Source organism: Scylla paramamosain, chromosome 45 (genome assembly GCF_035594125.1).
Source record: "Scylla paramamosain isolate STU-SP2022 chromosome 45, ASM3559412v1, whole genome shotgun sequence".
In the NCBI taxonomy this organism is placed as follows: domain Eukaryota; kingdom Metazoa; phylum Arthropoda; class Malacostraca; order Decapoda; family Portunidae; genus Scylla; species Scylla paramamosain.
The window spans coordinates 11525935-11538434 of record NC_087195.1 but is presented as its reverse complement, the minus strand read 5'-3'; the positions used below and the strand labels follow the sequence as shown (position 1 = coordinate 11538434).

Genomic DNA, 12500 nt, shown 5'->3' with positions numbered 1-12500 from the left:
CCCGTCTGGTCAGAGATAGCCCGTGTGGAGTGCCCAGCCTTGTGGAGAGATGAGATGGCTACGATGTCATCCCGTGACAACATCTGGTAGCGCACCATTGTGCAGGACAACAGCTAAACAGGAGAGTAACTGCAAGCCAGTGTGGGGGGGGGTGGCGCGGGAGGACAGCAACAAAACACCCCCCAATCAGAGTGATTGACAGGCGCCTGTCACTTCTTCCCGCCTTGGCAAGCTGCCCAACACCCCAGGTGAGGTGCCAGATGTGTGATAACTGAATTTAAAGCACCCGAGGCCCGCCAAGGAAAGCGCGCGCGTTTTGATCATTGAAACGGACACCGTGGTCTCCCGCGACAATGTTTATGGCGAGCACTGTAGCTGCATGGGGAAGCTGTTCACCTCCATACTTAATGAAAACTTAATGATTATTCAAACACCTTATCTATCATTAATGAAACACAAGTGGGCTTCAGTCATGGATATTCCACTCTGGATCATATATTTTTGTTGAAATGTGTCATTGATTTATTTAACTGGAAGAAGAGAAAGCTATTTTGTTTATTTGTTGATTACAAGAAAGCCTTTGATATGGTATGGCGTGAAGGTTTATGGTGTAAGCTTGTGAAGGAAAAGGTGCAAGGAAAAATTCTAGATGTAATCAAAAATATGTACAACAATATCAGATCATGTGTCATGCTTAACCAGGAGATTTGTTTGCAATGTAGGGGTAAGACAGGGGAAAAATTTATCACCGTTGCTTTTTGCTTTTTATGTGAATGATATTGAAAGTAAATTAATTGAATATAATTGCAGTTATGTAAATTCTGGTGATGATTTCTTAAACATGTATCTTAAACTATTTGTTATTATGACGTAGCAGATGATACAGTTATTTTGTGTGACAGTGAGGATGGAATGAAGCAGGCACTGATTGCTCTGAATTTATATTGTAATGAATGGAAATTAAAGCTAAATTGTAACAAAACAAAAGTAGTAGTGCTTAGTAGGGGAAGACAAAATTTATCTAACTATGAATTTGAAATTGGTGGTGAAAACATTGAAGTAGTGACAGAGTATAAGTATCTTGGAGTGTTATTAAATTATAATGGAAGGTTTTGCAGAGGTGAGCTGGAGCTAAAAGACACACCCATAAGAGCAATGTACTCATTAATAAGTAAGTGTAAGAAGTTTGACTTGCCAGTGGATATACAACTCAAATTATTTACCACCACGGTGTTACCTATATTGACTTATGCATCTGAAATTTGTGGTTACCATATTGCTAGGGAGTTAGAGTATATGTACATGAAATTTCTAAAACAGGTTTTGGGTGTTCATAAGAATACTTGTAATGACATGGTGTATGGTGAACTGGGTGTATTTCCACTTGATATTTATATGAAGAAAAAAATTATAGGTTATTGGTCTAGGTTAATTTCAGGTAAAAATACTAAATTGTGTTATGTAATGTACCAATGTCTATTGCAGCTGGATAGCTTAGGGCTTTATACTTCTCCATGGTTAGCTTGTATAAAGAATATTTGTAATGACTGTGGAATGTCTGGTATGTGGTGTTGCAAGATGTTCCTAATTCAAGATGGGTGAAGAAAGCTGTGGAACAGAGATTGAAAGATCAGTGGCTTGTAACTTGGCATCATAATTTAGAAACAAAATCATTAAGTAGCAATTATAGCGTGTTTAAGACAGATTTTGGCAGAGAACAGTATTTAGAAAAGTTAACAAAGGGTGACAGATTATTAGTTGACTAAATTTAGAACTTGTAATAATAGACTTCCTGTAAATGTTGGTAGGTATCAAGGCATCAGTAGAGAAGATAGGGTATGTAACAAGTGTAATGTTGAGGTAGTAGGAGATGAATTTCATGTTCTTTTTGAATGTACGGATGTGGAAATTGTTAGGTTAGGTAATATGTATATAGCAAATTATTACATAAATAGGCCAACACAATTCAAATATGCTTTGTTCATGCAAAGTACAAGTTCAAGTGTGATGAAGAAATTATCTTTCTTTTTAAGGATGGTGCTACACATGTTTAGATAAATAGTATGCAAAACACCTCAATAGTTTTTCTAATTTCTTAATTAGTAACAGTATGTATCATTATATATGCATACACATTTTTTTTTTTATTCATTTTTTTCCATTGCTTACAGTGTATTTCATTTGTATGTATTTTTTTCTTATGTAATATTATGCACATTCTGTATATAATTCTGTATATAATGTTTGTATTCTTTTCCTGGAGAGCTGTGCTCCATACTTTTATATAAAGTCTGAGCTTACTCAATAAATTCAATTCACACACACACACACACACACACACACACACACACACACACACACACACACACACACAGAGCCTCACCAATCTCAACAATGAAAGACAGGGCAACACACACACACACACACACACACACACACACACACACACACACACACACACACACACACACACACACACACACACACACACACACATCCTCACCTCTCCTCCAGCTTGAGTTTAAATACCAGCACCATCACAAAGTGTACACCCAACACCACAAACACCTTCCACGTGTGTGCCAGAGTGAACACTGTACAGGCGATGGCGCGGGACACCACCTGCGGACACAGATTGTTGTTGTTATTATTATTATTATTATTATTATTATTATTATTATTATTATTATTATTATTATTATTATTACTATTATTATTTTAACCTCATAATTGTACCTAAACACACACACACACACACACACACACACACACACACACACACACACACACACACATAAAAAATAAATGAATAAATAAATTAATTAAATAATTAAAAATTAAACCCCCAAATTTACTTACAAGAAAAAACAGTCAAAACTCACAAATACACCAAAAAACACCCTTAAACATCCCAAAAGCACCCAAAATTCACTCAAGAACATCCCGAAACACCCCAAAATAACCTAAAACACCTTAAAACACCCAAAAACACCCTGAAACACCCAAAAAACCCAAAAACACACAAAAAAAAATCTTCAGAGCCCACAAATACACTTAAAAACACAAAACAAACAATTAAAATAACCTCCATAGGACCTTACCTGGAAGAATATTGTGAACAGGAGGGGCAGTGTGTCTAAAATAGTCATCCCTCTGAGTTTTGAGAACCTGTGGTAGGACGTGAAGGACCAGGTGAGGGACACGAGGGAGATGAGGACAGAGAACACCTGTTTTGAGAGCTGGGTGTTGTGGCCCAGTGGTGACAAAGATAGGATGCTGCCCAGTGTCACATCATAAGCCTGTTGTGGGAAAGGAGGAGGAGGAGGAGGAGGAGGAGGAGGAGGGGTGGTAATGATGGAGTGGTTGTCTCGGGTGTTTTTGTGTGTTTTGGGATGTTTAAGGGTGTTTTTGGGTGTTTATGTGTGTTTCTTGGGTACTTTAGGGTGTTTTGAGGTATTTTTGCATGTTTTTGAGGTGTTTTAGGGATGTTTAAGGGTGTTTTGGGATGTTTTTGTGTGTTTTTGGGGTACTTTTGTGTATTTTTAGGATGTTTTTGAGTGTTTTCGGGGTGTTTTTATGTGTTTATGGGTACTTTTGTGTGTTTTGGCTAGGTTAAGTTAGGGTAGGGGTATTTGAAATGAAAAATAGTGGTGATTGGGGTGTTTTTGTGTGTTCTGTTTTTTTTTGTGTGTTTTTATGTTTTTTTTTTTTTTGGTGTTTTTTGGTGTTTGGGTGGTGTAAGAGTGGTGGTGGTAATGATGTTGTAGAAAGTGATGGAGGGGTGACATTTTTTTTTTCTTTTATGTAAGAAGGACACTGGCCAAGGGCAACAAAAGTCAATAAAAAAAATGCCCACTGAAATGCCAGTCCTGTAAAAGGGTCAAGGCAGTGGTCAAAAATTGGTGGATAAGTGTCTTGAAACCTCCCTCTTGAAGGAATTCAAGTCACAGGAAGGTGGAAATACAGAAGCAGGCAGGGAGTTCCAAAGTTTACCAGAGAAAGGGATGAATGATTGAGAATACTGGTTAACTCTTGCATTAGAGAGGTGGACAGAACAGGGGTGAGAGAAAGAAGAAAGTCTTGTGCAGCGAGGCCGCGGAAGGAGGGGAGGCATGCAGTTAGCAAGATCAGAAGAGCAGTTAGCATGAAAATAGCGGTAGAAGACAGCTAGATATGCAACATTGTGGCGGTGAGAGAGAGGCTGAAGACAGTCAGTTAGAGGAGAGGAGTTGATGAGACGAAAAGCTTTTGATTCCACCCTGTCTAGAAGAGCAGTATGAGTGGAACCCCCCCAGACATGTGAAGCATACTCCATACATGGACGGATAAGGCCCTTGTACAGAGTTAGCAGCGGGGGGGGTGAGAAAAACTGGCGGAGACGTCTCAGAACACCTAACTTCATAGAAGCTGTTTTAGCTAGAGATGAGATGTGAAGTTTCCAGTTCAGATTATAAGTAAAGGACAGACCGAGGATGTTCAGTGTAGAAGAGGGGGACAGTTGAGTGTCATTGAAGAAGAGGGGATAGTTGTCTGGAAGGTTGTGTCGAGTTGATAGATGGAGGAATTGAGTTTTGAGGCATTGAACAATACCAAGTTTGCTCTGCCCCAATCAGAAATTTTAGAAAGATCAGAAGTCAGGCGTTCTGTGGCTTCCCTGTGTGCTATGTTTACCTCCTGAAGAATTGGACGTCTATGAAAAGACGTGGAAAAGTGCAGGGTGGTATCATCAGCGTAGGAGTGGATAGGACAAGAAGTTTGGTTTAGAAGATCATTAATGAATAATAAGAAGAGTTGGTGACAGGACAGAACACTGAGGAACACTACTGTTAATAGATTTAGGAGAAGAACAGTGACCGTCTACCACAGCAGCAATAGAACGGTCAGAAAGGAAACTTGAGATGAAGTTACAGAGAGAAGGATAGAAACCGTAGGAGGGTAGTTTGGAAATCAAAGCTTTGTGCCAGACTCTATCAAAAGCTTTTGATATGTTCAAGGCAACAGCAAAAGTTTCACCAAAATCTCTAAAAGATTTTGATAGAAGATAGAAATGGTGTTTTTTTTTTTTATGTTTTGTGTGTGTTGTGTGGTTTACCAGGGGTTATTATTGTGGTAGCACACAGCTTAAACAGTAAAACTTACTTAAACACTTAAAACTTAACTAAAACACCAAAAAAAAACACATTTAAATGTACTTAAACAAACCAAAACACACAAAAACACACAAAAAAAACACCTTTACACACCCAAACATCCCCCAAACCCTCCCCCATACACACACAAACCTGGTCCAGCTCAGTGTAATGCGTCCCAACAATATACAGCTGCAGAATTAACTGAAAGGCCGACTCAAGTATGGCCTCCATGACGTTGGTGATCGTGACCCTCATCACCAATGTGCTTAAGGTCATAATATTTTCTGATCTCCATGTCCCTCATATGGTGCTGGCAGGTCTTGGTAGGCCTGTGTGGGGGGGAAGCTGTTGTACGATTTCAAGTTCACCTGTAAGAGTGCCTGCGTTAGTTCTGGGTGGGTTTGAGATGTAGGGGACCTGGTGTTGTTTTGGGGTGTTTTGGATGTTTTGGATTGTTTTTTGGTGTTTTCTGGGTGTTTTTGGGTGTTTTTTTGGTATGGTTTTTGGTTATTTAAGGGTGTTTTTTGGAGTGTTTCGGCTAGGTTACATTAAGTTAGGGGTAGCTGAAATAGAAAATGGATGTTTTTGGATGTTTTCTTGGTGTTTTTGGTGGGTTTCTGGATTATTTTTTTTTGTTTTGGGTGTTTTGACTAGGTTAGGTTATGGGTGGTTGAAATAGAAAATGTGTGTTTTAGAAGTGTTTTTGGGGTGTTTTGGGGTGTTTTTGGGTGTTTAAGGGTTTTTATGGAGTGTTTGGGCTAGGTTATATTTGGTTAGGGTTGGTTGAAATAGAAAATGGGTGGTTTGGGGTGTTTTTGGGGTGTTTGAAGGGGATTGAGTGTTTATAGGGTAAAGGAAAATGGATGTGTGTGTTTGGGTGTGTTTGGAGGTGAATAATAGTGTTTTTTTTTGTGTTTTAGAGAGAGAGAGAGAGAGAGAGAGAGAGAGAGAGAGAGAGAGAGAGAGAGAGAGAGAGAGAGAGAGAGAGAGAGTGTGTGTGTGTGTGTGTGTGTGTGTGTGTGTGTGTGTGTGTGTGTGTGTGTGTGTGTGTGTGTGTGTGTGTGTGTGTGTGTGTGTGTGTGTGTGTCAACATCATACACCGAATATTTCAAAATACACACACATACACACATACACACACAGAAATTAAATATATACATCAAAAGTGTAATAATATTAACAATAATAATAATAATAATAATAATAGTAATAATAATAATAATAATAATAATAATAATAATAATAATAATAATAACAATAATAGTATAACAAGCTACTAGTAATGTATTGAGGATTTACTTAATAGTAGTAGTAGTAGTAGTAATAGTTCTATATAATAATACTAATAAACAGAGAGAGAGAGAGAGAGAGAGAGAGAGAGAGAGAGAGAGAGAGAGAGAGAGAGAGAGAGAGAGAGAGAGAGAGAGAGAGAGAGAATCAAGCAAGGATGAACAAGCAAAAACAAACAAACAAACAAACAAACAAACAAACAAACAAACAAACAAACAACAACAACAACAACAACAACCTAACCAAACCCCAACCCAACCTGACCTTACCTGACCTGACCTGACCCCAGTGCCTTGTGATGTGAAGGGGGGAAGAGGGCATTGCCAGGCTCGTGACAAACAGCGGGGTTTCGCCTTGGTTGTTACGTACGTCTGGTGATACCTGGGGTTGTGAAGTTAGGTTAGGTTGGGTTGTGTGAGGCTAATAACATTCCAAAACATCACAAAAACACCCTTAAATATCCCCAAAACATACCAAAAACATCCCAAAACACCCTTAAACACCCAAAAACAACTTTAAACACCCCAAAACACCCTTGAACACTCAAAACACACCCCAAACACCAAAAAACACCCCAAAACACATTTAAAACACACCAAAACTCTCCAAAAACACCTTAAACACCCAAACTATCCCCAAACTACTGCAAACATCTCAAAAACATCTTGAACCATTCCCAAAAACCCAAAACTACCCAAATACCGTTAAAACACCCAAAAAAACACCCAAAACCCCACAAAAAAACACACCAAACACCCCAAAAAACACCCAACACCCCAAAACTCCCCCAAAAGACAACAAACTCCCCAAAACACCCCAAACACTTCAAACACCCTTAAAAAAAAAACATCCCAAAACGCGCCTAAGCACACCTTCAGGGACAGAAGCCAATGCATCATGTTCGGGTAGCCTTGCTGGGCGGCCAGGTAGAGCAGAGTGAAGCATTCTGACCTCGCCGCGTCAAAGGAACACACGGCAGTTTCTTCAATGACCCGAACTAAGCAGAGACCAACCTCCTCACGCGATATTATTCTCCAGTCCTTGTCTGTTGGCTTAGGTTTGGTTAGGTTAGGTTTAGGGGGTGTTAGCTTAGGTTAGGTTAGGTTAGGGGGTCTCTCTCTCTCTCTCTCTCTCTCTCTCTCTCTCTCTCTCTCTCTCTCTCTCTCTCTCTGTGTGTCTATATATTCCTCCCTATCCTCCCCCCCCCCTCTCTCTCTCTTTCCCACCTTCAGCAGAGAGAGCGGCGTTCTCCTGCAGCAGGGTGCTGACAGTGCTAGAGTGGCCGGCAAAGGTGGCCAGCCCCAGTGGAGTGCGGCCCAACCGGTCACAAGCATCCACCTGCAGAAGACACGGCGGTGATGGTAGTAGTGGTGGTGGTGGTGGTTGAACAGTGTATGTGGCTGAACAAACTCCGTCTCACTTGCGGATGTCAACAAAACTGGCTTAATTTGTGTTTTTGTTTTTTTTTTTCTCTCAGATGAACGATGAAATGTGACTGTTTATGAAAGGCAGGTATGTTTGGTTTACTGTGCTAGTCAGGGGATTTTTTGGGGGGCAGTCAGGGATGCCAACATAATACTTGGATCTCACTAAAAGCCTTTCTTCCTTCTAGTTCAGTGTTTCTCAACCTTTGTTGGTTGGCGGCGCACTAAAGACATGTTTTTAATTTGGCGACGCACCATCTCTTTAATTTCATAATTAATTAACCTTTTACTCTTTCACGGACGGTGTGTTAACCATAATATCTCAGTTACACAATATTATTGATGAAATAATAGGTGCAAATAAACAGCAGGAAACAGTGTGTACTGTAAATAAACTATTACTAAAAAAAATACATACCTTATCAATGAGACACCTGTGCCTGCCTGGATTTACATATCCTCTCTATGTTGGGAGGGACAGCTGACAGACACACTCTCATTTCCTCTTCAACAGAGAGCAAGTTACATCTTTTCTTAGTTTTTATATTTGTTAGTGCTGAAAATCCCAGTTCACACAAATATGAGGTCGAAAACTGCAAGAGTATTTTCTGGGCCTTTTTTGAAATATGTGGGTATTGTTTTTTCCATTTCAATCCAAAAGCTTTCTAATGACATTTCCATATATTGCAGTCTTAATGTGCGGTCATTTCGGATATCAATTAGTTCCTCTTCTTCATGAGTGCTAAGTTGAGGCTTGTGTAAGGGATCGAGCACGAATGGATTTCTCAGCCAATCATAACTTTCAGTAGATATATTTGGGAAGTATTTTTCAATGCTCCTTTCTAGGCTTGTAAGGTGGTCTGTAATGAGTGGAACAATGTCTGTGTTGTTTGCTGCAGCAGTCTTTTGAAACATGTCAATATTACCTTCACTTGACCTGTCTTTCCAAACCTTGATTTTTTCTTTCATTGACTGCATTTTATCAGTGCATGTTAACATATTTTCATTTCTCCCTTGCATACTTACATTCACCTTGTTCAAATGCTCAAATATATCTGCCAAATAACATAATTTTGCATTCCAAATTTCGTCAGCCAGTAATTCGCAGAATTCTGTTTTCTCTTCAAGAGCAAAGAAAAGAAGAATTTCCTCTCTTAGTTCATGCACACGGGATAACACTCTGCCTCTTGACAACCACCGAACTTCCGTGTGGAGGAGAAGACCTTCGTGGGCAGATCCCATTTCTTCACAAAGACTGGAAAATAATCTTGACTGCTTTGGTCTACTTTTAATAAAGTTCACCATTTTCACGACATTATCAAGAACAAATTTTAAATCTTGTCCAAGTGTTTTAGCAACAAGAGCTTCACGGTGCAAGAAACAATGTGTGGTAATCAGAAATGGATTTTCCTTCTTCACTAAAGACACAAAACCCTTTACTGACCCCACCATTGATGGACAACCATCTGTGCAAATTCCTACACATAATTTCCATGTTAAGTCCATTTCTACCAAATATTCTGTCACTGTAGAAAATATTTCCTGTCCTGTTGTTTGACTTAGTTCTTTGCAGCACAAGAATTGCTCGGTTATTTTCTTATCATCAATGAAACGGATGAACACAAGTAACTGAGGTTTCCCTCCAATATCTGTTGATTCGTCCGCTTGTAAGGCAAACATTTTATCTTTCACCAGTTCACACACACTTTTCTCAATGTCAGATGACATATCCTTGATTCGTCTGCCAATCGTATCGTTTGAGAGAAGAATTTTTTTCACTTCTTTTTCAGCCTCATCCCCAAACAAAGTTTTCACTACAGAACAGCAAGCTGGAAGAAAATAGGATTCTGCAATTGAATGGGGTTTCATTTGTTTTACTGTTTGTTCTGCTACTAAATAGCTTGCTTTCTGTGCCTTTTCTGCTACCTTCACTTTTTTCTCAAACCCAAGACTTTGTTGTTTGTTTTCTTTCAAGAGTCTCTTAAAGTAATCTATAGGTTTCTGTGTCAGGTGACGATGCTTAGTTGATAAATGTCTCTTCATTTTCTGTGGAGTCATAGATTCATTTGATAACTCCAAGCCACAAACAACACATTTTGGTTTAGGGCCATTTTCGCTATCACAGCAAGTGAATCCAAGTCCAAGGTAACTGTCGTTATACATGCGAAATGACTTGCTGCGGCTACTTTTGCTGGTACCTGTCATTGTTTTAACTGATCTCAAGCCCGTCATATCACTTTTTCTGCTCGGACCCGCACAGCTGTACTCACTTTCAACTCTCACTTCATTTTCTTCACTTTCCACGATATGGCCAGGACGAGACGTCTCACTTTCACCAGGTTTTACTGTTACGTCACCATCAGTGCCTTCGACACATGTACGCTTTGACTTAATAATGTCCTCTGCAACTTCTTCTTTTTCTTCAGCACATTTACGCTTTTTTATGAGGTATTTCTCCATTTTTAAGCCTCGTTGAGCAACGAATGCAGTACGGCACTACGCGTTACGGGGAGTCAACTGTAGCACTGAGACCCCTTGGTCCTGGCCCTGGAGCTGCCTACCTAATGTTCTCGTTATATGTTGCCATATTAATTGTTACTAAAGGTTCACGCAAATCACATCATATATTCCATCTTGTATACAACCAACTGGTATGCATATGCTCAGTTTGTACACACATCTAAAATTTTTCACATGAACGTGTAAATAAGTAAAATAAGACAAGTGATATGGCAACTCAGGAATGCCAGCTGACTGCAGCTCTGATGGACGGGTACAGGACGTGTCCGAGTACTCGCGGCGCACCTATGTGATCCCCGCGGCGCACAGGTTGAGAAACACTGTAATCTAGTTGAAGTGGCAAGAGTTTTCAAGGCTGTTTTTATGGTTCTAGTGGCAGATTAACAAGATTTCTACATTCCAAAGGCTGTAGTTGAAGTGGCGAGGGTTTTCAAGGGTGTTTTATATGGTTTTGGTAGATTAACAAGATTTCTACATTCCAAAGGCTGTAGTTGAAGTGGTAAGGGTTTTTCAAGGAAGTTTTTATGGTTCTGGTGGCAGTTTAACAATATTTCTACATTGCAAAGGCTGTAGCTGAAGTGACGAGGGTTTTCAAGGATGTTTTTACGTTTTTAAAGACAGATTATCAACATTTCTGCATTCCAAAGGCTGTAGTTGAAGTGACAAGGGTTTTAAAGGTGTGTTTTTATGGTTCTAGTGGCAAATTAACAAGATTTCTGCATTAACAACAGGAGAAACACTTTTTTAAAAAGGCTTAGTTGAAGTGATGCAGTTGAAGTGATGCAGGTTTTCAAAGGTTTTTTATTTTATGGTTCTAGTGACAGATTAACATTTCTGCATTATCAACTCTCTCACTCTCTCTCTCTCTCTCTCTCCTCTCTCTCTCTCTCTCTCTCTCTCTTCTCTCCTCTCTCTCTCTCTCCTCTCTCTCTCTCTCTCTCTCTCTCTCTCTCTCCCCCCATACACTCACAGACAAGCCCCGAACAAGGAGGTCAACCACCAGGTCATGGTAGCCCTTTGATGCCGCCCAGTGGAGGAGAGTTGGCCCCACGCAGAACTTCAGAATAGGCTCCACCCGCTCCATTCTCTCAATGTCTGTGTGGAGGGTTGGATTGCATTAAAAAGGGTCCAAAGGATGTTTTAAGGGTTCTAATCCTATTTTAGGACAGTTTTAAAGATTCTGATCCTATTTAGGGGAAGTTTAAGGGATTTTGAATCTGTTTATCAGTCTATAAAGGGAGTTAGAAGTGATTTGAAGCATTATTACTACTTCCTGTATCTAAAAACTGGATTGCTGTTGCTAAAAATGGTGTTTAATCCTATACCTGTGCTTATAGATAAGATAGAAGATAATAGAGAGGTTTCGGTGGTGTTTAATCCCATTCCTGCATCTATAGATAACATGTGATATAGAGGGTAATAAAGAGGTTTTGAGGATGTTTAATCCTATACCTGTGCTTATAGATGAGATAGAGGATAATAGAGGTTTCAGGCGTGTTTTAATCCCATTCATGCGTCTATAGATGACATAAAGGTGGGTGACATTGTGACATAGAGAGTAATAAAGAAACTTTGATGGTGTTTAATCCTACTACTGCACATATAGATGAGATAGAGGATAATAAAGAGGTTTTGGTGGGGTTTAATCCCAATCCTGCGTCTATAGATATTATAAAAGGGGTGACATTGTGATATAGAGGGTAATAAAGAGGTTTTTAGTGTGTTTAACCCTATTTCAGCGCATATGGATGAGATAGAGGATAATAAAGAGGTTTCGTTGGTGTTTAATCCCATTCCTGCGTCTATAGATATTATAAAGGGGATGGACATTGTGATATAGAAGGTAATAAAGAGGTTTTAGTGTGTTTAAACCTTATTTCAGCGCTTATAGATGAGATAGAGGATAATAAAGAAGTTTCGGTGGTGTTTAAATCCCATTCCTGCGTCTATAGGTGACATGAAGGCGATGACATTGTGATATAGAGGGTAATAAAGAGGTTTTGATGGTGTTTAATTCTATTTCAGCTCTTATAGATAAGATAAAGGATAATAAAGAGGTTTCGGTGATGTTTAATCCCATTCCTGCGCCTATAGATGACATGAAGGGGATGACATTATGATATAGAGGGTAATA

General features: G+C 39.4%; 1 protein-coding gene across 18 annotated transcripts in view; it reads right to left on the bottom strand.

Annotated features, from left to right (window-relative positions):
* LOC135094492 (ankyrin repeat domain-containing protein 23-like) overlaps nucleotides 1–11470 on the bottom strand; it is a 47790-nt gene extending 36320 nt beyond the window's left edge. For 4 of the 18 annotated variants that reach the window (XR_010263846.1, XR_010263847.1, XR_010263849.1 and 1 more), the window contains exons 1-7: nucleotides 8265–10619; nucleotides 7649–7760; nucleotides 7295–7467; nucleotides 6692–6803; nucleotides 5283–5500; nucleotides 3102–3299; nucleotides 2504–2622 (exon numbers count right to left, since the gene is read on the bottom strand). Coding sequence is in view for 9 of the 18 variants with exons in the window: in XM_063994620.1 (XP_063850690.1) it covers nucleotides 5433–5500; nucleotides 6692–6803; nucleotides 7295–7467; nucleotides 7649–7760; nucleotides 11337–11450 (579 nt within the window). In the remaining 9 variants the exon portion in view is untranslated. Of the gene's footprint in view, nucleotides 1–2503; nucleotides 2623–3101; nucleotides 3300–5282; nucleotides 5501–6691; nucleotides 6804–7294; nucleotides 7475–7648; nucleotides 7761–8264; nucleotides 10620–11336 lie in introns of those variants that run through there. The other 14 variants (XR_010263845.1, XM_063994635.1, XM_063994634.1 and 11 more) reach the window with 10 other exon arrangements.
* Between the last annotated feature and the right edge of the window lie 1030 nt (nucleotides 11471–12500).